The sequence below is a fragment of the Wasmannia auropunctata genome, unplaced genomic scaffold, assembly GCF_000956235.1.
Source record: "Wasmannia auropunctata unplaced genomic scaffold, wasmannia.A_1.0 LD336071.1, whole genome shotgun sequence".
Taxonomy (NCBI): Eukaryota; Metazoa; Arthropoda; class Insecta; order Hymenoptera; family Formicidae; genus Wasmannia; species Wasmannia auropunctata.
This window is the reverse complement of record NW_012026819.1, coordinates 2,198,780-2,222,553: the sequence shown is the minus strand read 5'-3', so window position 1 is coordinate 2,222,553 and position 23,774 is coordinate 2,198,780. Positions and strand designations below refer to the sequence as shown.

Genomic DNA, 23,774 nt, shown 5'->3' with positions numbered 1-23,774 from the left:
TATGTTTCCTTCTTATTATTATCAATTTTGTATTAAAGAATAATTTTACAAAGGAAAGAAACATATATGGACATATTTTGCATATAATTATATATAATTATATATGGAACTTTTTTTCCCGGGTATTCACTATAAATTTTATACTAAAGACTCACATTTATTTATTCAAGTTAATTTTTTTATAAATCTTAATATATAAAGCTAGCAGATTAATATTAAATTAAAAAAAAACATCCATTAATTCATAATTGTATGGTATAATGCATGGTCATTTATTTAAACTATTCAAAATACATGAAGTTAAACTGTATTCTAAATCATATTATTATTATTATTTAAGAGATACGGTATAGTATCTCGCAATACAAAGTATTAATATATATGATAAAGTTGTATACATATACATATATATGTATGTAATATATGTATGTATAGGAGAAGTAGTAGAGCATAAACTAGGGAATTTGTAGGAATTGGTACAGTCAACTGCGAAAGGAGAAATAACTATATTGATCGATCGTTACCAGCGTTCTCATCTAAAACATGTCTACTCTCAGGCTTCTCTGTGATGAAACTTTACTTATGCATTTCAAACGAAATAAAAATAATATTTTATATAACAATATAATAACCTTGGCGCTATATAAAAATTCAATGAATATGTTTTCAACAAAGCAAACCATTGAGTCTCGTAGTACTCGAGATTGGATCTAAGAGGATGAACCAATCATGCTCGACCACTGCTTAGCACATAACTGCTAGAATCTTCGTTGAACGTGACCAATGTTAAATCGTATGCACTTGCACGGTAAAGGTGACGGTTAACCTCAATACCTGCGAGATGCTTATATTGTAAGAATATCAATTTTATTACGAAATAGTGAACTATTACTTAAATATTCAGCGAGTGAAAATAAAGTTATAAACATGTCTTATTTAACGAGAAAGGAAATAGACGAAATGAAGCCACAGATCGAAAAAGCGGTTCATAAATTCCTTGGCTTCAGTGAACCAGCTATTGTTACTACCGCTGTCAACTGCATCACTTCTGGCTATGACAAACGTAAAACAGCAGGTTAGTAATAGAAAATATGTATCGATTTATTTTCTATCATGATTATTTTCTACAATTTTATTACTAGCGTTTAACACGTTCTGTGCCGCGTGATCCATGCTGGACTTTCCGTTCAGGTCGTTCTTTGTAAAAGTAATTTTTGTAGTTTTTAATAAACTATGTAGTACAGTTTAGTTAACAAATACAATAAATAAATAGAATATATAAACAAATATAAATATAAATAAACATAAATAAATATATAAACAAAAATATCGTGAATCGACGATAGCCCACATGGCACTTGCCATGTGGAGAAATCACCTAAAATTAACTCTGCTTGATGTTAAAGTAGATATTTATTACGCTATTTTACTTATAATTTTATAATGCGTAAAACAATTTTTGTAGACAAACTATCGGCTTTACTAGAAGACAAGAAAGCTTCTAAGTTGACAGAAAAAATATTTACGATATATGATGACACCAAAGCGTCTCAAAAGAATAAGAAGCGATCACATCCTGAAGATAAAGATAAAGACAAAGATGCAAAGAAATCGAGATTCAAAGATGATGAAACGAAAAATGAAAAATCCATAGAAACTCAACTTTCTGCAGATAAGGTATTAGAATTATATATATATATATATATATATATTATCTTAATGCTTTAAATACTCCAGTATTATAAACTTAATTCTTCTATATATTTTTAGATAAGACAAATGATGGCTAATGCACAAAGAGAAATAGAAGAAAGAAAAAGAGCTTTAAAGGCAATAAAGCAGGAAGACATTTCTGCGAAGCCCTTGCTTAAAGGACGTGATGCATTGCCAATGATGGGAAGCATGTATAATCAAGGCCTATTGAGTAAAACGGACTCAGACAAAGCGCGGAAAATAGCTGCGTTACAAGCACAGATCAGAAATAAGTTAAATTCAGGATTACTTGGCACTGTTAACGTACCCGACAAACCGACTCCCTTAATCTTGGATGAATCTGGCAGAACAGTAGATATAACAGGCAAAGAAGTGCAACTTACTCAAGTAGTACCTACATTAAAGGCTAATATACGTGCAAAGAAGCGAGAGGAATTCAAGGCTCAACTGCAAGAATCAAAAGGTCCCGAGGAAATACAAGATACTCATTTTTTCGATAACAGAATAGGTGTAAAGCCAGCCATGCGCGGTAAACGTGCGTTAAAATTCCACGAACCAGGGAAATTTCAACAATTAGCAGAGAGAATGCGCATGAAGACGCAATTAGAAAAATTGCAAAATGAAATTAGTCAAATTGCTAGAAAAACTGGGATCAGTTCAGCAACTAAATTAGCTCTTATCGCACCTAAAACTGAAGCTCTTAGCGAAGATGTGCCTAATATTGAATGGTGGGATTCTGTTATATTAACCGGTGGATATCCTAATGAAAGTGAATTGACGACAATCAAAAGTTTGAGTATTACAAATTTAGTGGAGCACCCAACACAAATGCGACCTCCAAGTACGTATATATATATATTTTTTTTGTTTTATTAATATGTCTACATAATTGAATATATTATTTATATTTTCTCTTTATTTTTTTTTTACATAGCGGACCCTTTGAAACCAATATATATGCCTGTATTTTTAACGAAGAAGGAACGTAAGAAATTAAGGAGACAAAATAGGCGAGAGACTTGGAAGGAAGAGCAAGAAAAAATTCGATTAGGTCTAGAGGCACCACCTGAGCCAAAGTTGCGAATCTCGAATCTCATGCGAGTTTTAGGGACTGAGGCAGTACAAGATCCTACTAAAATTGAAGCTCACGTCCGGCAACAGATGGCTAAGAGGTTGAAAGCTCACGAGGATGCAAATGCAGCACGGAGACTCACCGCTGATCAGCGTCGCGAGAAGAAGGCGAGAAAGCTTAAAGAGGATACTACTCTTGGCGTATACGTCGCTGTTTATAGGTAAATATACATAAGATATATGTACATATAATCTTGTTGTATAGCACATTTATGGATGTAACCTGATATCTTTACAGAATACGTGATCTTGTCAATAATGCTTCAAAGAAATTCAAAGTAGAGACTAACGCGAAACAGCTGTATCTTACTGGTTGCGTGATGCTGTTCCGGGACTGTAATGTTGTTGTAGTGGAAGGTGGAGCAAAACAACAGGCCAAGTATAAACGACTAATGATGCATCGCATCAAGTGGGAAGAAGACATAGTGAAGGATAATGACGGGAATGATGTACCAAACAGATGTGTACTTGTTTGGGAAGGGACAAGTAAACAGCGGCATTTTGGAGAGATTAAATTTAAAGTGTGCCCAATTGAAAAAATGGCTCGAGAGCATTTTAAGAAGCATCAAGTGGAACATTATTGGGATTTAGCCTACAGCGGCGCGGTTCTCGATAATACAGACGAAATACGTTCGTAAGATACAATCTTGTAAATTAACTAAACACATAATTATAGCTAATGCCACAAATGATAAATAACTCCTGTACAACTTAATAAGATTATTGAAATGAGAAATAAAAAGATGTAACCGTAACAAGAGTGGACATAAATAAAAGTGTTCATTGTTTCTCTAAAAATTTATTTATGATTAGCACAATCCTGCAGCCAAGTCTTAATATTGTAATTCAGTATTTCGTTGTTAAATATATTATTTCGGCATTTTTTTACTTGCTTTTAATCGAACGTTAAAAAATCTCTATTGAACAAAAACAGTCGTTCCGTGACATGTATCATCATGATTTATTATGAATGCTCATTCCATTGATTTGTACAAAGAAAGCGATAAATAAAGAGACGCGTGCGACTCTTCATTACCCGAACAAATTATAATAAATGGTGTCATCCCGTGGAATTTTAATCCGTGAACGACATCGCAGTCAAGCCCATCAAGTGCATCCAATTAGCATAGCGCAATGGCGCTGCGATGCCTATACTGTTATAACATTATGCAAAAGAACATGCGAGATCTACGCATACCGCTTCGCATGCACGAAGGTGCGAACGGATTATTCGACCTTGAAACGGCACCTTCAACCGCGATTCCCAATAACGTAGCCGAGGAAAGGCGAACCTTGGTCCCGTTCGTAATACTGTTCCAGCAGCCGCTGGCTTGTTGCTGCAGCGATGCACTTTTACCAGCCCGCATACGTGTTATACTTCGATGCACCGTACACCACTGATGCACGTGCGTTGCTGCGATCCTGGTTAAGCCCCACTCCGGGATAGACCGAACGGGATAGACTAGAGTTTTACTTTCGTTTGAAGCATCATTCTCAGTTCAGGTTTACCGCTGCGCGTTCTCGCGCACAACGCTCTCGCGCGTGCGGTTCTTGTGAAACCATTCGAGGCAGATGAATGCCACCGCGTATTAACTATCCTTCCCGGAGTGATCCCTACGTTACGAGGATATCGCGCGTATTATCCTCAGAAAGATGTTGATCCCTACTAAAAACGTCGTCGGCAGCATGCACGTCTTCGTATCGCGGTGAGTACTTTCATATTATATATTTCGTATTATATATATATATATACATTCTGATTAATAAATAAATTATAATAAATCTAAATAAATTTTAGATAGCTATTTGTTTAAATCTGTTTTAATTTTATCTAATACATATCACAAGTTACGATTGAATAATATAATATTGTTTAATGTTTGCAAAGAATGCAATTCTTTAAATTTAATCAAGTATATTCTTTGCGTAGGTATATCGAAATATAAATGGCGAAATTAATTAAAAATTTATAACTTAAACAAAGTGTACTTATTTGACTCAATGTATCATCTTATGTTTTATTTTTGAATTATTAAATATTAAATAATAAATGGCTGATTAATAAATATAGGTAATTTTAAAAACAAAGAAGTATATTTTATAAGTTCTATTAATTTCGATTTTTTTATAAATATACAAGCAATTGAGAATTAACATAAGAAATAATTTAAATTTATATGTAAAAATATTTGTGTAAAATTTAAAAAATTTATAAGTATTCATTCATAAATTATCGTTTGATCGGTAACTCATTGTTAAGGAAAGAGAGAAAAAGAAAGAAAGGAAGAGCGAACTTTTTTTTCTGTAACACGTAAGGTATGAGAAGTACACATGTAAACACACAAAAACAATACTTATGTAATTGAATTTTTTTCTCAGATTCCGTAATCATTACCCGTTTCAAAACCAGAGGGGTTGATTAAGTGTGGGTTGTTACATATAGGATAATTAGCTCATACGTTCTAACCCAACGATCGTAAACAGTGAAACGGCAGCGTTATGAAACTTTGTGAATGCGAACGTGTTGAAGTCTTGGCACAACGATTTGTATTCGTAGTCAATACATTTCTCTCAGCTCGTTACTTCATCAAAGGTTAACGATTATATCGTGCGGACTCATTCAGATCTGCGCAAATCGACTTCATTGCGTAGGCGACACGAAACTAATTGTTTTACAATTATTGTAATTTATTGCATACATAAAGCAGCACCTCGTACATATTGTATCAACAGAGCTTTGCATCGCTCACGTTTGTTCTGCATATATTCGATACAGAACATCTCCTAAATTACAATCTCCGATCGTTATTCGATAATGATATCATAATTATCTGGGTGAATGAGAATTATGAAAATCAATCATGATTTTCTCGTCCCGAGTAAATATGAGAACATACATATCGTAACGTCCAAAGATTATCGTGGAGTCTTTCAAACATTTACAATAGACTGGAGTATGTAAATATATTATTAACAAGCATTAAAAATAATATTTCTGAGGTAAATAAGACATGCCTAAGCCTTTGACAAATAGATCTTCAAGCTCAACGTAAAAAGAGATAATAATAACATTCCCTTTTATCTAATTGCACAGGAATTAGATAAACTTCTAAGTTCTATTAAAAATGGAGAACTGCGATGCTCTATTCAGAAGTGATGTACTTAATGATCCCTATATGGTTGATTGCTAAAGAAAGGATGCATCGCGTCAATAATGCTTTAATGCAGTGTAATTGTATGTAATCTACTCTGTCGATTCTATCGGCTCTTCAAGTCAGCGCAGATCTTCCTCGCTTTCGCAAAGTGCACGCTCGTGTTCCAACAACATCCAAGTTCCGGGTCAATAAGGGGATTAACGGTTTAAACGGTTTAAATAATTGGTCGAGAGTGATCGATCCCTGCGTGCCGAAGTGATTGTTTCCATCGATTCCACGTAAACGCTAATCATGGGAATAAAGAAGATTACGTAAAACGGTCGTAAAAAGAATCAGGAAGGATTTCTTAAATGTCAGCTTCATTCGACCTCCTTCTGAGATCTGCTCCGACCATATGCTGCACCGTGGAAAAAATGGCATCACGGCGTCCCAGTCGAGGAACTGGCCCCCCGAGATAGGTAGATGCCCGAGTTGATGAATGAATTTGTTGCGGTAAACGCGCGCGATGAACAATGCTTCTAATGTAACGGGGTGAAATGTCATCGCGTCGACAAGGTCTCCAGAGTTCATTGCGATGAATTACGCGATAAATTACGAAACATGTTTCTAATCTCTGTAATATCGCGTGTAACAGTTCCGCTGTCACATAGAGTAAATTACGCGGAATCCCGCTCGCTCTTAAATCTCGCTATACATTAGCATAGATCACGTGAGTTCACGTACGTAGGAAATAACTTTAATAAGATCTTATCGAAAATCTGTATTCTACAACAGCTAATTAAAGCACACGCAGCGATTACTAACAATAGCGAAATAACATTTTGCTAATGGGTCAAATCCGATCTATAATCTGGGTCAATAGAGATCAGTATACCGTGGCCTTCAAATTTGCATGAGTTTCGTAATAGATAATATAACAAATGCGTGCGCTCCTGTCGATACATCTCGGTTTATTTGCAATACGGATGTGCAAATGCACGATCGTCCGCAACGCTCAATCCCCATAATTGCACTTCCAATGATTGATTGTATCTCATCAATTGCTAAGTTAGATAATAATACAACCATCGAATTTGCATAACGATTATTGGGTAATAACACGATGCTGTGCCGCGCAGAACATAAGTGCGTTCACACAAGAATTCATCTCTGTTCGAAGACGTAACTGCAATGTTTGCCACGATGGCACCTCGGCGGCACTAAGTTATGCACGGATAAGTGGGTGTTTTCTATCTTTAGATTATACGATTCGCAGATTCCTCGCTCTAGTGGCACTCGTCGGAGCTACGACCTTGCCGCCCAGGATGCTGCACGATCTGGATAAGCGCACGAATCTCTCTATGGAGAGGTACGGTCAGGCGGAACGGGTGATAATGAACTCCCGGACGCACCTCAATCGAGGCTCGCCGTCCTGGTTTCTCGGCGCGTCCCACGAGATGACCGACGGCGCGCAAAATCTCTCGAGAAGGGCCCTGCGAATCGAGACAATGGCGTTGATGCTCGTGGAGGCGCTCAATATGTCGTCGAGACAGGCGTCCCTAGTACTGCCGACGGTGGCCGCCGTCCTTTGCCCGGACTCGCCTAGCTTTCTACGAATAATATCCGAATGCAAGAAGACAGACGTCCGTTATAGGACGCATACGGGTCGATGCAACAATCCGTTGCACCCGACTTGGGGCGCAGCATTGGAGGCGTACGTGAGATTCTTGCCGCCGGAGTACGAGGACGGTGTCTCCTTGCCCCGTACGAAATTGCCGAGCGCGCGAGAGGTCTCCTCGAAGGTGCACGCCGGCGGATTGGACGTTAAGCATCCTTATTTGATGGCGCTTACGGCGCTTTTCAGTCAATTTCTTGCTCACGATTTGGCGCACACGCCTAGGATGGAATTACCGGACGGCGCCAGGCTCAAGTGTTGCGACGTTGACTACGAAAATTTTCATCCGGAGTGCTTCCCGATCGGCGCGGAGCAGCCAATCGGATGTATGGAATACTCGAGATCGGCACCGCATCCAGGGAATTCGTTACAGGTAATTATGGAATAAAATCTTATATAAGACGCAAGTTTGAGAAATCTCGTAGAAGTACTCCTATGATTTCTTCATATTATTGCGCAAGGACTCCGGTCTAGCCTCCGGCAGTGCCTTTTGAGATATACACGAGGATTATATTGTCATTAGTATAAATTTAAAAGTTAATAGCACTTAACGTATAATAATAAGAATAAAAAACTAGTTACTCATGAAATCTGAAAGTAAATGATTTCTATAGTAAAAGGCAATAAATGAGAAAATAAAAATTTATTACTGCAAATTGATACTTCGAAGCATTTTAGATATTAAACGCAAAATGCATCCTTTTAAAATAGAAATTCTAAAGAAGATGTTATGTAATCTGCGTGTAATTAATCACTGTTCGATATAACATATTATAATAGAAGTTTGATTCCCCGCCAACAATCTAGAGTTTCTGATAAAGTTTCGTAGAATTTCGGCGATTAAATTGTAAGAAGATTCATATATACGTTAGATATCGTTAGATTATTTAATACAGGGTTGCAAGTTGGGTCCGCGACAACAGATCAATCAGGCGTCCTCCTACTTGGATCTGTCACCCCTCTACGGCAGTTCCGAGGAGACAGCTAGAGCCCTACGATCGGACGAAGACGGTTTGCTAAATACGCAGAGAAAGAACCTGCCGATGGCTTCGACGAAATACGAGAGTTGTAGAAGCGCAAACAAAGCGTTCCCGTGTTTCTTTAGCGGTGACTCCAGAGTAAACGAGAATCCGGGTCTTACTTTGATGCACGTGCTATTCTTGCGGGAGCACAACCGAGTGGCCGAGGAATTGAAACGTACGAATCCTCATTGGGACGACGAGAGACTGTATCAAGAAGCAAGGAGGATCGTTATCGCCGAAATGCAACATATAACGTACAACGAGTTCCTGCCTGTTGTTCTCGGGGAGCGCGCCCTCGACAAGTACGTAACGTTTTTTTCTGTATTACAACCTAATTCTCAAGAAACGGGCGCGCGATTATAACTAACTGAAAATTGATTTCGTTACAATGAAATCGATGTACATTCGTTTGAACACTTCGAACGTTTGGAAAAGCTGGGAAAGAAGATATTCTGTAACCACCGGTATACACGTATTTCACCGCGTATCTTAGAGTTGTATCAACATCCTCGATACCTGCAACGGCTTGATGCAACAATTTCATAAAGGACCTAATCGTTTCTAATCGCTAATATATTGCTATTTCATAAATTGAACGGACATTCTGATGGCTCCATTTAGCGTCTAAGCTTCTTGCACGACGGATTACAAGAACGCAATCGCGCAGCAGCTGATGTATACGATGGAAGATAATCGGACGGTGTTATACGAAAAGCGTGACTTCATTTCCAACGTGTATTAAATTACATATTACGCGCGTGTAGTAAATCATATTTTACATAATAGCATGTCGGAATCTTATAACAGGTTGTCTTTTTTATCGTTTGCAATTTCCATATATAACGCGCGCGATTCCCCATAAACTATCGATTTTTTTTTTTTTTAATATTAACTCATTGTCAGAATAGTTATACCTTTTCCAAGTTGATTTATGCAATAACCGCGCTTGTAATTCGCGATCGATTAAGCGCTTTACTGACAAGCTGCGCGTATCCCTCTTCTGAACTTTATTATATTCGTTCGGGTATTCTTTTCTTTAAAATGACGCCGAATTGTACAATGCGTTGTAGCACGAGACGTGACGCAACGAATATTACATCATCCGCCCCCGCACTTTCCAAGACGCAACTCGCATCCATACACGGTACTGCGTACGTTATCTCTTTTTGTTATGTATGCGAAGATACGGCTTGCGCTTGACACAGCGGGGCTACTTCCGCGGCTACAATATTCGCGCGGACGCGACTCTCTCGAATTCGGCGGCGTCGGCCGGGCTATTCTTCGTCGCCGCGCTGACCCCGAAAACCCTGGACTTGGTCGACTCACGATCGGCGCACAAGTCTGGCGAAAGGACCTTATTGTCGGCCTTCTATGCGCCGCAGGAGTTGTACGAGGCTGGCGCGATCGACCGACTGATCGTCGGAGCTACAGGTCAGTTGGAATTACCTGACGTACTCGGAACACTAGCGTGACTTGATATTTTTCTAAGATGCCAGAGGAGAGTTTATTGCATAAAGTATGAAAGATATAATAAGGGGAAAACGTTTATGTATTTTGAGATTGTTTCTCAAATTCATGAAGAACATTATCTTAGAAAAATTTCATAGCATGAATTTTTAGAAAGTAATTGAATCACTGCAGATTTCTAATACTACACTAAATCGCTAACTTACATAGTGGGGGTAAGACAAATTGAAGCTAGTATATAAATCTGTGAATTAAATTGATTCCACATACATATATAATCTTATTAATTTTGTTCTAAATACAGATGCAATATTTATCTATTTTTTTTATGCCAGAATATTATAAATTTGTAATGGGAAGATTCATTTATAACGTGTCTCAAACTACATCTTATTATCGTAATACTGACATGTATCATTATCCACAATATCATAGGATTTCATTTTTCGTGTTATGATCCATAAAGTAGAAATGTATATCTAGCATTCACTTTGTTCTTAAAACGTGAACTCTTTTGCTTTTACAACATCGTAAGTGTCAAGTGAATGAATGTCACTCAAATTGCGCTTCAAAGAGATTACACAATACCGGCAATCAAGTCAGTTGTGCTTCTGCCTAAGATGGAAATCGATGCAGATACCTGTCACGTTCCTCACGAAGCGTTAAAAAGATAAGGGAAGTCATCTTAAGTGAAGGGAAATGCACCCGCTTAATGCGAATACGATAGATCTTCTATCGTATTGAAATACGTTCTAGTCAAGCGGAGATACACTAATTGCATTACAGTTTATAGCGCTAAGAATACCGTTGTCTCGAGTAAATTGCTTAACTGTGATTACTATTGTCATACATCGCGTGCACGCTCGCTTCTTCGATTTTCATAAAATTAACTTGACTTTTTATTAGAATATTCCCTTCACTTTTTCTTGAAACACACAGTAATGTTTATAAAAATATCACGAAAGAGCTACGGCAAAAGGAAATATTTCGCATTACACAATTTACGTTACTTCTTTGAAACCAAATGTTACAGAATTAGGTTGCTAAAAAAATATTCTCACCACATACACATCAATAATTCAGCTTAAATCACAGAGTTACCTAAAGTTGAGACTTACATAAAGAAGAGCTATTTGAGAAAAAAACTGTGCGAAATTCAATGTAATCTTACAAAAGTTCACGAAATATGTACTTATATCTTCGTGTGAACAACAGCGCGCGAACTTTTTAATTACATAGCGGAAAAGAATGTAACATCAGTGAAAGGCACATTACAGTCACAATGATGTCTTTTTGCGAAATTTTACGAGCTCACGAGATTTCAGAAATGCAACGTAAAAAATCGATATTAAATTTTTTATATGTTTTAGAACGGAGTAACGTAAAAATCCAATTCCATGAAACGTATATTTGCTCTGTTTGTGCCAACTATTATATATATATGGAAGTAATTTGAAGTAAAAAGAAAAGAAAAAGAGTTCGGTTTGCTCTTTCAAATTTTATATTTCACGATGCTATTTGCAGAATGACCCTAAAGTTTTATAACTTAGAATTTTTTCAAAGTATGAGAACTAACATAATTTTCTGAAAAGAATTACACGAATGTAATTACGGATAACTTTTGTAAAGACGTCCATAAAGACAGGTAATTTAGGCAATGTTCGTAATTCTAAACAAATTCAAGTACTACTCCAAAGATGGTTTTAATAAAATTTTCCTCCTTGACCCTTGTTTCTTAAAATTTTTGAAGAAATCAAAATCTTTCCAATACTACTAAATTTTCTCAAATCTATTGTCACGATTTATTTATTGAAACGTTGTCCCATGAGAACTTGGTTTTAATGACGATCTAGGATGCAAGATTTAATTTCCGCGACAGCGGGACATTCTAGGAAGCCTCTGCCTCCGGGTTTAAACGAAATACTCCTGGACCGATACTTCCACGACGGGAAGACCAGAGACGTAGCCGTAGATTACGCCGCACAGATTATACAACAGGGGAGAGATCACGGCTTGCCGCCGTATGTCAAATGGCGAAGCTTCTGCGATTTGCCGGATATCACTGACTTTCAGGATCTTAGAGACACAGTGACCAAAGCTACTATCGAGAGACTTCGAGCAGTCTACAAGTAAGATGAAATATAGGGTGAGATATAATAATAAAGATCGTCATATTTGAATTCGCATTTCTTTATGTATTAAAATCTAGCATCTGTCTTTTTCTTTCTCTATCTCTTTTCATTTCTCTTTCACGCGATGTTAAATAAATCATTTTGCTACAAGATGTTATAACAATTATTTAATGTTACTTTCAATTCAAGAGATTTTTGAAATATTCTAAAAATTTTACTATCCTGATGCTGTATTTCTGTTTAATTTATAGAAATGTAGGAGACATAGATCTGGTAACTGGAGCACTTTCGGAAGCGCCGATATCTGATTCTGTTCTTGGACCAACGTTCCTCTGCTTATTAGGGCGAACGTTTCGAAATATTCGTTTAGGTAAATATGACTCTTTGTGTTCTTCATTACACATTTTGTATAAAATAAATTTAACGAAATAATCACCTTGAAATAAGACATTTAATATTTTATTAATTGTTTTTTATGTAGGTGATAAGTATTGGTACGAAAATGGAAATACCCCTGGTTCATTTACGTTAGAGCAGTTAGAGGAAATACGAAAAAGTACAATGGCGCAAATTTTATGTCGCAATGGAGATAGACTACAGTGGATGCAACCGAGAGCTTTCATTCTAAAAGACCCATTTCTGTAATTATATCAGTTTTCGAATAACATTATAAATTTCTATTAATTAAATTTATATTAAATTTTTATTAGATTTATAGACTGATAATACGGTAATATTGATTAGCAGTGTGTCAATTCAAACAACAAAATATTTAAATTTTAATTTAATGCTTTCAGAAATGACATGACAAATTGTACGATTCACATGAAAGGAGCCATGGATTTTGCAGCTTGGAAAGAAAGGACAATTTAATCTAAATTTCATATTCGATCGTCGAATTTTAATATTGCTCATATTAAATAATATTGTTCCTGATTACATTAGAAATCGTATGAAACCAGCGATACTTTAAATGTTATTTTTATATTATAATTTGAAAGTTCTGTTACTAAAAAATAGGTGATTAGAAATTTAAATTCTCAATTTAATTTAAAATTTAATTTAAAATTTTCATTGAAATTTTACTAATAAGTAAATATTGACAGAAATTAAAAAGAAAAAAATGTTATATTATTGATTTCATTAAAAGAAATTTTACTGATTGTGAGATGGTAACGTTGCGTTGAGTTTTAATGCCTCATGCAATAAAAGAACTGTTCATAATGATCTCCATCTCATGTCTAATAATGCACATTTGTTAATACACGTTTTGTTGTACTACTCGTTATAATTTTACTGCAAATATTGTTACTGTAATTTTGAGTTATCTAAACTTTAAGATTACAAATGCTTTTGGAATGTCCGAATTATGAATATATTTAACTCAAAGAAAAAGAAAAAAGTTCTAAAAAAATTTGTAATTTAAAATCGAATATATGTTATATATTAGGGCGTGCGTATAAAATATTCTACTTAAATTAGCAATAATAATGATGACGATGGAGTAATATACCGAAAAATGTATAAAATTCGCATGTAAATAATTCGATCGATCGAATCAAGCATATATTTTTTGTAATATATGATTACTTCGAATAATAAGTTTAGCCTCAGGATTTTAACTTATTTCAACTTTGATGTGTATTGCTTTAATACGCATATATGTGTTAATTATTGCTCTAAATAAAATAACTGTATAATAATATGTGTCTTATTCATAGAAAAGGGATATATTAATTTTTGGATTGAAAAAGGAAATATTAGAATTGCCATTTTTTCGAATACAGATACGAAAATAATGTAACTTTACTGTAATTTTATCCTATATATACTCGCGATTTTGTTAATCAATATATCGTCCTGTTGTTTATACTAATAAATATAAATAAAAACGTTAATAAAGAGAATTTATTCCATCCTATCCCGCATCATCGCTCGCTTTCTTATTTGTGACAATTCCATCAGCCGATAGCACATATATCATACATTGACACTCAACATACCTATCATTTTAAAATCCGGAAATTCGAAATGTACATCCATATGTATACTGATAAGAGTTCCGGCTATTTATTCCCAGTTTCCCGATTCAGCTTGCACGCAGGCGGTTGTGGGCAAAAACTGTCACGTAATAATTTGCGTCATTTCACCAAAGAGGTGATTAGCCTCGTCATTTTTAATATCTCTGATAACGCGTACGCGGTACGACGTATGACTTCCCCTCTACGCTCGGAGCACACGGTAGAATCAGCTAGAACATTCGGGATGTTTCGCTATTTAGGAGTGGTGGGATAATCGTGCACGCCCGCCATTGGCGGGTACCGTTGGAGCCGCGGTGAAACGCAAACGATTCGCGAACACACGCGTGTCCATTGTCCGGTCGTCGTAGTGGATGCGCCCATGAGATGCGCGCGATACGTACGATCACGGGCTCTTTACGGGAGTTGCATCATTACACGTGAGGCTGGGCACACCGCGTTTCCTGCCGATTTCTCGCTGCAATCCTACCGAAGAAAGGCCAAAATGTTGATCGCTTCGAGATTACTGAGCCGCAGCTGCACCGGCGTTACCTGCGATCTCGTCAGGAAACAGCAGTTCAGCACAATTTTGAAAAATGTACGTACGTTCACGCACATACCGATTATCGCGATCTCGCGGCTCTTCCTAGCTCGCGGTCGTCGCACGTTCCGCACATCGTCCTAATGAGAGACGAAACTCAATTGGCACCGTTTCCTCGCTATCCCACGCTAACGATCCTAAGTCACTTTGCGATCGTGCGTCGCGAGAAATTTCCGCCGCACGTTAATTTCGTCACAACGTCGATTTTAATGCCGGCACGTGTGCGGATACTCCACCTCGCATTTAGAGGTTATTAAATGCTTTTTAGGTCTCACCGACGACGATTTACGCAACTATCTCTGCTTTGCATGTTGTTATTGCTAAAACTATTAAAAACTGTTAAAATTAATTGGAACTGATTTTATAGGTTGGTTTTGAAAAATTCAATCAGATTTTTTTTCTGTAGTAAAATCCTTCGTTGTACTAGAAAAATATATTTCTGCGAAAAAAACATATACGTTTTGTTAACTTCTTATCTTGTTCATTTTAAATGTATAATTAAAATTATTACAACATGTATAATTAAACAACATGTATAACATGTATAATTAAAATTTATATTAATCAGTTTCATAAATTTTTTCTAAATTTCATCATATTTTTTTCCTGACCTATTCTTATAACTTCTGTAAAATTTTTAATAATATTGGCATCTTTTTACAATAGAAAACTTTCTTTGATTATTAAATATGATTCAGATATACATATTATTCTGTATTTTTAATATTTTAGGTTGCAGCTCCAACAGTCACTGTACCGCACCGATTTACCGATATGCAACAGTATCGATACAAGTAAGTAATTAATAACAATACATGTCAAATGCGTTTTCCTCTAGTTTTAGAAGTTTTTTCAATCCATTTTAATGTTTCGTAGATCCGAAGGTGTAAAGGGTGCAGTTATTGGTATAGATCTCGGAACTACTTTTTCCTGCGTAGCAGTGATGGAGGGCAAGCAAGCTAAAGTTATAGAAAATGCTGAAGGCTCTAGGACTACACCATCTTATGTTGCTTTTACAAAAGGTTAGTACTAAATTATATGTTAATAATATTTAAAACTTCTTAACATTATTGATGTTGATTATGATTACCGATTACGATTGTCCATGCAACGAATAACAGAAATATATATAAATTAATTTCTGGAATATTTTTCTTATTTAATTTTATCATTTTATAATAAATGAATCATTCTGATTTTTTTTTCAGATGATGAACGTTTAGTTGGCATGCCTGCGAAACGTCAAGCAGTCACAAACTCTGCTAATACATTTTATGCAACAAAACGATTAATTGGACGAAGATTTGAGGATCCTGAAGTGAAAAAGGATATGTAAGTATAGTACTGATATTTTTATGATTCAATTTTTGCAATTTTTGTAATTATATTTAATTAATATCTAATGTGTTCTTACAGGAAGAGTGTAACATACAAAATTGTGAAGGCGTCTAATGGAGATGCGTGGGTTCAAGGTGCTGATGGAAAAATGTATTCCCCCAGTCAAATTGGAGCATTTGTACTTATGAAAATGAAGGAAACCGCCGCGGCTTATTTAAACACTCCAGTAAAGAATGCTGTTATTACTGTACCAGCGTATTTTAACGACTCACAGCGACAAGCGACTAAGGATGCTGGTCAGATTTCTGGATTAAATGTGCTTCGTGTAATTAATGAGCCAACCGCAGCTGCGCTTGCTTATGGCATGGATAAACAGGAAGATAAAATGTAAGAAGATATATCACATTGACATACAATATAAAAAATACTCTTGTAGAAATAATGATGCCGATTTTTCGTCTCTGAAGATATATATCTTGTGTTGAAATATTTTACTGAAAAAATTATGCTACGTTTCTTATATTTTGCGAAAAAAAAGACATGATTGATATTTTGTTCTTTTTTCAGTATTGCTGTTTACGACTTGGGTGGAGGTACCTTTGATATCTCAATTTTGGAAATTCAGAAGGGTGTCTTTGAAGTGAAATCCACGAATGGAGATACATTTTTGGGAGGCGAAGATTTCGACAATGCATTGGTTAATTATCTTGTATCTGAATTCAAAAAAGAGGTATGAATTTTCTTGTAACCAAATTATTCGTTATGCTTGCTTGTCGAAATAAATTTATCTTAATAATAATTGTCTTGAACAATGCAGCAAGGCCTAGACGTGACTAAAGATGCAATGGCAATGCAAAGATTGAAAGAAGCTTCAGAAAAGGCTAAAATAGAATTGTCAAGTTCCCTGCAGACGGATATAAATCTCCCCTACCTTACGATGGATTCTAGTGGACCAAAGCATTTAAATCTTAAGTTGTCCAGAAGTAAATTCGAAAGTCTCGTAAATGATCTGATTAAGCGTACCGTTCAGCCGTGTCAGAAAGCGCTTTCTGACGCCGAAGTAACGAAGTCTGATATCGGGGAAGTTTTATTGGTCGGCGGTATGACCAGGGTACCCAAAGTACAACAGACGGTTCAAGAAATATTCGGCAGACAACCGTCGAAAGCCGTAAACCCGGATGAAGCCGTAGCTGTCGGTGCTGCGGTTCAAGGAGGTGTACTTGCAGGAGACGTGACCGATGTTTTGCTACTTGACGTTACACCTTTGTCATTAGGTAATATCAATTTACATTGGAAATTGTTCCATTATTTTATACATACGAAATACTGTGATGCTTGTGACTAATCTTCTCTCTGATGCAAATGAAGACAATGATATATACTGATCCTCTATTCATCTAACATTACAAAAATAAGGTCACTCTGATCAGTATGAAAAAACAAAATTTTTTAAATTTTTTCTAGGTATCGAAACGCTTGGTGGTGTATTCACAAGGTTAATCTCTCGTAATACAACAATACCTACGAAAAAGAGTCAGGTATTTTCTACAGCAGCGGACGGTCAGACACAGGTCGAGATTAAAGTTCATCAAGGCGAGCGAGAAATGGCTGGCGATAACAAACTCCTAGGACAGTTCAGTCTTGTTGGTATTCCACCTGCACCAAGGGGTGTACCACAAATAGAAGTAACGTTTGACATCGATGCAAACGGCATAGTCCATGTATCTGCCAGAGATAAGGGAACTGGCAAAGAGCAACAAAGTATGTAAATTTTCTTGTTTTACATATATCGTATTAAAAACTGTTGCTACAATGATGCCTATATTTTTCGTCTCTGAAACTTACTTTTGAAATCAAGTAATAAGTTGTAGAATACATTCAACTGAGTTGTTGTCATAATGATGATAAATTATATATATTTTTATGAGCAGATTTTAAATCTATGTTTCTTTTCACAGTTGTTATTCAATCTAGCGGTGGCCTTAGCAAAGACGAAATTGAAAACATGGTTAAGAATGCCGAACAATACGCGAAGGCAGATAGAATAAAGAAGGAAAGAGTTGAAGCTATTAATCAAGCGGAGGGAATTATACACGACACAGAATCGAAGCTAGAAGAATTCAAAGCGCAGTTACCACAGGAAGAGGTATAATATTATCACTTTAAATATTTTAATATTTTTGTTAATTTGTTAATATTGATATTTATTGTTCTCTTTTTTTATAGTGCGACAAACTTAAAGAATTAGTTGCAAAACTGCGAGAGACGTTGGCTAAAAAAGATGATGTGGATCCTGAAGAAATAAAGAAGCAAACGACCGAACTCCAACAAGCGAGTTTGAAATTGTTTGAAATGGCGTACAAAAAGGTACTTAATTTATGTAAATATTTAATGAGCATACAAATTGTGCTCTTCATAACTCAAGGACAACTATTTAAATATGTGTTGATTTTACAGATGGCAGCGGAAAGAGAAAGTCAAAATCAATCACAACAGGAACAACCTGAAGGCGAGAAGAAGGAGGAGAAAAATTAATTTTAATTAGATAATTTTTGCGTTTTGTAAAAAAAGGAAAACAGATTCCATTCAAACATTTATATAAGCGTCTATTGCTGTTCTGTAAGCTCAAAGGAACCATTTATTCTTGTTGAAGAAAGCAAATATAAGTTAAAAATTTCGATATTCTGCGCGATAGTAATCGATTAAAAATAAAGTATTATTATGGGGAGACAGAAAGAAAAATAGCAATTTTCTTTATTATATTTAACAGTTCTGACATATAATAGCACTCTTGTGGTATTTATGTGATTATATATATTTTTTATTAGTAGCAGTCTTTTATCCTGAATATACAAAATTATCTTTTTATTTCTCAGGAGATTTCAAAAGTAATAGTTACCGCATGTTCTGTTAAGTCTACTAAAAAGAAATAATTGTGTATATCATGCATCTGTAGTAATAATGGCCATTTTTTTGAAAAATTTGGCCAGTTTTCATAAAGTAATAAATTATGTACATAGTTGATTACTTGTATAATGTAACTAACGCAAAATGATAATTTTTGTGCAGCCTACGAAACGTGTGCAGAATGTCAAGATATTCATCGTTATAACAATTATTGTAAAATGACTTTTACCAAAAATAATATGGAAATAATTTGTTAACGAGCTTGCTACTGTAGAATGCTTCGTAGCACATTCAACGAATGAAGTGTGAGATGAGAACATAAGAAGATCGAGAGAGAATGAGATGAGTGTTCTTGTGTAAAACAAGTTTACTTTGTAAACAATACACAATACAATAGATTACCGTAGAGAACATTGTTATATCACCATATACTTAATTTTTTTTTATTTGAATAGCTTAAACACACAAGAGCATCAAGTTATATAGTTTCGTTCTGTTATTCAATAAATCTTTTGAATTTTAATTCTTTTACTGGAGTTTCAAAAAAACAATTATTAATTTTTCCCTAATTCATTCTAATGTATTTCACATTCCTGAATTTTTCTAGATAGTCTCCTACTGGAGTGCAGAATTTGAAAATCAATAGAAGAGGTATACGGTTCACTCTTGATATGTTACCCTCTCAACATATACGTATTTATGCATTGTCACGAGTCTCACGACTAATAATAAAAATTTGTTCTTAGCAATTGCACTTACTGTACTTTTTTATTTTTTCTCTTTTTCTCTTCCAATACTCGACTTAAAGGTCGAGCTAATCTCACTTTGAACGTAAAAAGTGTAACTCAGTGCCGCTGTTCGACGATTCTGTCGGTACGATATAGTTTTACTCGAAGAGTTAAATATTACAAATTTTAGGAGGGATTAAATATTAAGATAACAGTCGAAAGATTATATTTAATTATACGTAAGTACATTTTTTTTATCGACAATCACGATGTATGAACATCTATATAAATTCACGGCTCGAAAGTGTGTTTAGCTTCAAATACAAAGACACGTAATATACGCCGACTATACCATTGCAATAAACGCAGCGGGTAACAAGTAGGTTTTTTGAGGTTTTTAACGTTGTTAGAACATGTTTTTTTTTTTTTTAGAGCTAACCGGAGGGCGAAAGTGAATTTAGGTTAGGATTCGTTAGAGAAAACTTTCGCAGTCTTGTTTCCGTTCTGCGATAACAGAAAACTTGTATTAAAGTAGAAAAACATGACAGACAGTTCGGACGACGAATTAAATTGTGGCGACGATAACGAGAAAACGTCGTGGATTTTGTACAAAGATCGCGATGAGTGGAGTGACGTGACTCCTTTACCCCAGGACGACGGTCCTCATCCTGTTGTATCCATTGCATACTCCGAAAAGTGTGAGTATATATAATTTTAAAAAATTACTTATTTTGTTTGCGTTCAAGTAACATTTTTAAAATTTCAAATTTCAATTTTTTTTTAAGCTATGCTTTACGAAGCATCACAGTGTTTTTTTCTCTACCATTACATGAACTCCAATTATTCCATAAAGAGATTTCGCTCCAATAAATTATATACACTCTCATATCGATAATAATTTTCAGTTAAGGACGCCTACGATTATTTCCGTGCCATTCTAAAGTCGGGTGAAAAGTCTGAACGTGCGTTAGCTTTAACGGAAGCCTGTATATGGCTTAATCCGGCCAACTATACTGTATGGCAATACAGAAGGGAGATACTTAAAGCTCTGGCGAAAGACTTACATGAGGAGCTACAATATACAGATCGGATGATAAAATACAATTCTAAAAATTATCAAGTTTGGCATCACAGAAAGATCATTGTCGAATGGCTGCAGGATCCTAGCGAGGAGTTGGCGTTCATAGAAACTGTTTTATGTAAAGACGCGAAGAATTATCATGCTTGGCAACATCGTCAGTGGTGCATGCAAACTTTTAAGTAAGTACATTTTTTATGTGCATAAAACATATAATAATAATCTTTTTATTATGACTGAGACGACAAGTGTCAAACTGCGTATGATTATGGTTGCAGTTTATACGATAAGGAATTGGAATACGTGGAGCAATTGTTAAATGATGATGTCCGCAACAATTCCGCTTGGAACCAACGCTATTTTGTAATAAGTAATACAACAAAGTTCGAGCAAGAAGTGATAGATAGGGAGGTAGATTATACGCTGGAGAAGATTGAGTTGGAAAAAGGAAATGAGAGTGCTTGGAACTACTTAAGGGGGTACTTATTCTCTCTTATTGATATATTCGAAGTTTAGAAGGAAAGTGATAGTTTTTAATTTCAATATTACTTTTTGTAAATTATGCTTTTAGAATACTGTCGCAACATGGCAAAGGCTTAGGTTACAATGAAAAAGTAAGACATAAATGTGAAGAAATGTATAAAGAAGGATACCGCACTAATCATTTGTTGGCCTGTATGATTGATATTTGCCAAGAGAGATGTCCATCTGATGAAATCCCGTCCCCTTTGTTTCATGTTAATTTTGCACACCAGGTAAGTCTATTTCTATAATATTATGCATTTTATACTATTACGTCATTTGTCATATCTAATATATGTACTTATGCTTTTAGCTCTGCAAGGATTTATCGAAAAAATATGATACAATAAGATGGCGGTATTGGGATTATGTGGCCAGCCAGCTAGCGATAAAATTGAAAACAGAGTCTACAGAATAAGCGATCTACAGCAATCCTAATAGTGTGAATTGTTCAAAAAATTTTAGATAATGTTTTATATGTCAATCTATGATTGGTATATTTTGGCCTCTTTTGCCTACACAAGTACGTATATTGCATATTAACTGCAAAATTTCTCAATTTGTACAATTTCTTTATATAAAAGAAAAAAAATTACAGCATTTATAATTTAAATATATATAACTAAAATTTGTTAATTGTATCAATTAAGTTCCGGAATTATATGAAGCAAAATGGTGAAACTATTAGACTATATAAAATTTATTATGCCAATATTGTTAATTTAAATAAAGTAATCTTTATTATCATGCATTTTTTATGTTTTTTTTTCTATATAATGATATATTTCTGGATTTCTAGGAACGCTGCTCTCTTCATTACTATGATAAATTTGATTAATTGAATTGATTTAATAGTGCATCATCACCAATGAATTAATAAAGTTCATTATTCTTATAAGATTTTGCATTGCTTGCGAAGTTCGCGCATTAATGCTTTCTTGGCATATCACGTTATCTTTACTTTAGTAAAGAATAAAAGATCGAAGCTGAGTATATAAGTAGATTGAACGCATGCCCCTAAGGCCTCGATATATAGTAAATAGAAAACAGCAGATATTAATATTGTATTATATGCAAATATATAATATATTATTTCACTCACCAGCCGAAGTATTGCAATCTGCGCCAGTCCGTTGCAAATTCCGCCTTAAAGATGCTCCGTTAGCTGCATGAGTTTTATCCAAGAAATATCACATGCACACACGTAATATTTAATTTTATGCACTATTGAACGAACTTCAAATATTATGAATTAATTAACATTCATGCACTTCACATTCGAATCGAATTTATATTACAAATTTTTGCCACATTATGTGAAACATGAAACACGACACAGAATGTACTTTGATCCACGACGCGCACATAATTATGACCGATTATTGTCCTTTATACTCAATAGCGAATTTTTCATTAGATGTAGGCCTTGATATTATTCCAATATTTATCCAAATCAAATCGTGCCTAGGAATCTCGAGAAGTTCTAAAATACGTCACTGATTTTTATTTGAGCATATCTATATAATTATTACGTCCTATATAATATTAATCTAATAATACCTATCTAAATTTATATAATCTAATATTGATATAATAATTGATATATTTCTATACAATAATTAATGTATTGATTCCACTTTCAGAAACAATGATGAATTGGATATTTCCTAAATTTTCTTTTCCTAAAATTAAATTTAAATACTTATCATTAAACAATCAAAACAGAAAAGATTCGCGCGAAATCCATAGAAAAAATGGCGGGACCAATCAGCAAGCATTACTGGTTGCGTCGCTCTGATTGTTTAGAACTCTACCCTAGATTAGATAATAACAAAACTAGTCTTTAAGTAAGTTCTGCTGTTCGCTTTTGTCTGTATGTTTAGAAATTGATTACGTTTGTGCGAAAAGTGACAAGCGACTACGTACGCGGAAAGTTTCTATTGGATTATTTGTCTTTCTGTTATATCATACTTTAATATACATGCCATCTGCTGAAATGAAGTTTTTTATTTTGGCGTTGTGGATTTCATCTTTAATCAGCGTACATTGTCAAGTTGTAACCCTAAATGGCGCATGGAGAGGGACCATTAATATCTGTGGTAAATATTATTGAATATTTTTATTTTTTTCAGTAAATTAAGGAGAAAGCTGTATTAGCTATAAGAAATGTATACATATATGTATAATATATGTGTATATGTGTATGCATATATAAAAGAAAAATCTGTTTACAATTAGATGGGAACATTAGATTGCCCACATTATATGCATACACACACACACACACGTATATATGTCGAAGTCGGAA

General features: G+C 35.0%; 5 protein-coding genes across 10 annotated transcripts in view; all 5 read left to right on the top strand.

The window, feature by feature from the left end:
• The first annotated feature begins 753 nt into the window (after positions 1–753).
• LOC105449925 (U4/U6 small nuclear ribonucleoprotein Prp3) lies at positions 754–3,642 on the top strand. Its single transcript, XM_011689389.1, has 5 exons — positions 754–1,075; positions 1,466–1,677; positions 1,771–2,554; positions 2,648–3,005; positions 3,083–3,642. Exons 1-5 carry the CDS (start codon positions 928–930, stop codon positions 3,480–3,482), a joined length of 1,902 nt encoding a protein of 633 aa, XP_011687691.1. The 5' UTR covers positions 754–927; the 3' UTR covers positions 3,483–3,642.
• Positions 3,643–4,340: 698 nt separating this feature from the next.
• On the top strand, positions 4,341–13,330 carry LOC105449924 (peroxidasin-like protein). 2 transcript variants are annotated; one of them, XM_011689387.1, is made up of 8 exons: positions 4,341–4,550; positions 7,255–8,026; positions 8,550–8,977; positions 9,859–10,106; positions 12,022–12,271; positions 12,526–12,644; positions 12,756–12,915; positions 13,072–13,330. In XM_011689387.1, the coding sequence occupies exons 1-8, from the start codon at positions 4,498–4,500 to the stop codon at positions 13,145–13,147; spliced, it is 2,106 nt and encodes a 701-aa protein (XP_011687689.1). In that variant the 5' UTR covers positions 4,341–4,497; the 3' UTR covers positions 13,148–13,330. The 2 variants fall into 2 exon arrangements, with proteins under 2 accessions (XP_011687689.1, XP_011687690.1); XM_011689388.1 differs by lacking the exons at positions 12,756–12,915; positions 13,072–13,330 and having other exon boundaries at positions 12,022–12,288; positions 12,526–12,614.
• A 1,336-nt stretch (positions 13,331–14,666) lies between these two features.
• LOC105449923 (heat shock 70 kDa protein cognate 5) lies at positions 14,667–19,667 on the top strand. Its single transcript, XM_011689386.1, has 11 exons — positions 14,667–14,890; positions 15,626–15,687; positions 15,770–15,915; positions 16,102–16,225; positions 16,310–16,618; positions 16,799–16,961; positions 17,049–17,505; positions 17,696–17,992; positions 18,190–18,377; positions 18,458–18,598; positions 18,689–19,667. The coding sequence occupies exons 1-11, from the start codon at positions 14,675–14,677 to the stop codon at positions 18,764–18,766; spliced, it is 2,181 nt and encodes a 726-aa protein (XP_011687688.1). The 5' UTR covers positions 14,667–14,674; the 3' UTR covers positions 18,767–19,667.
• Positions 19,668–19,935: 268 nt separating this feature from the next.
• On the top strand, positions 19,936–22,361 carry LOC105449922 (protein farnesyltransferase/geranylgeranyltransferase type-1 subunit alpha). Of its 5 annotated transcripts, XR_974390.1 has the most exons (7): positions 19,937–20,105; positions 20,299–20,564; positions 20,772–21,126; positions 21,223–21,423; positions 21,516–21,699; positions 21,780–21,989; positions 22,266–22,361. XR_974390.1 is itself a non-coding variant. In XM_011689384.1 (6 exons), the coding sequence occupies exons 2-6, from the start codon at positions 20,408–20,410 to the stop codon at positions 21,882–21,884; spliced, it is 1,002 nt and encodes a 333-aa protein (XP_011687686.1). In that variant the 5' UTR covers positions 19,936–20,105; positions 20,399–20,407; the 3' UTR covers positions 21,885–22,217. The 5 variants fall into 5 exon arrangements, 4 of the variants coding, with proteins under 4 accessions (XP_011687686.1, XP_011687684.1, XP_011687685.1 ...); XM_011689384.1 differs by lacking the exon at positions 22,266–22,361 and having other exon boundaries at positions 19,936–20,105; positions 20,399–20,564; positions 21,780–22,217; XM_011689382.1 differs by lacking the exon at positions 22,266–22,361 and having other exon boundaries at positions 21,780–22,217.
• Positions 22,362–23,532: 1,171 nt separating this feature from the next.
• Positions 23,533–23,774, top strand: part of LOC105449976 (beta-mannosidase-like) — a 5,349-nt gene continuing 5,107 nt past the window's right edge. Inside the window, exon 1 of the mRNA XM_011689467.1 lies at positions 23,533–23,565. Within this exon, the coding sequence (XP_011687769.1) occupies positions 23,533–23,565 (33 nt within the window). The remainder of the gene's footprint in view (positions 23,566–23,774) is intronic.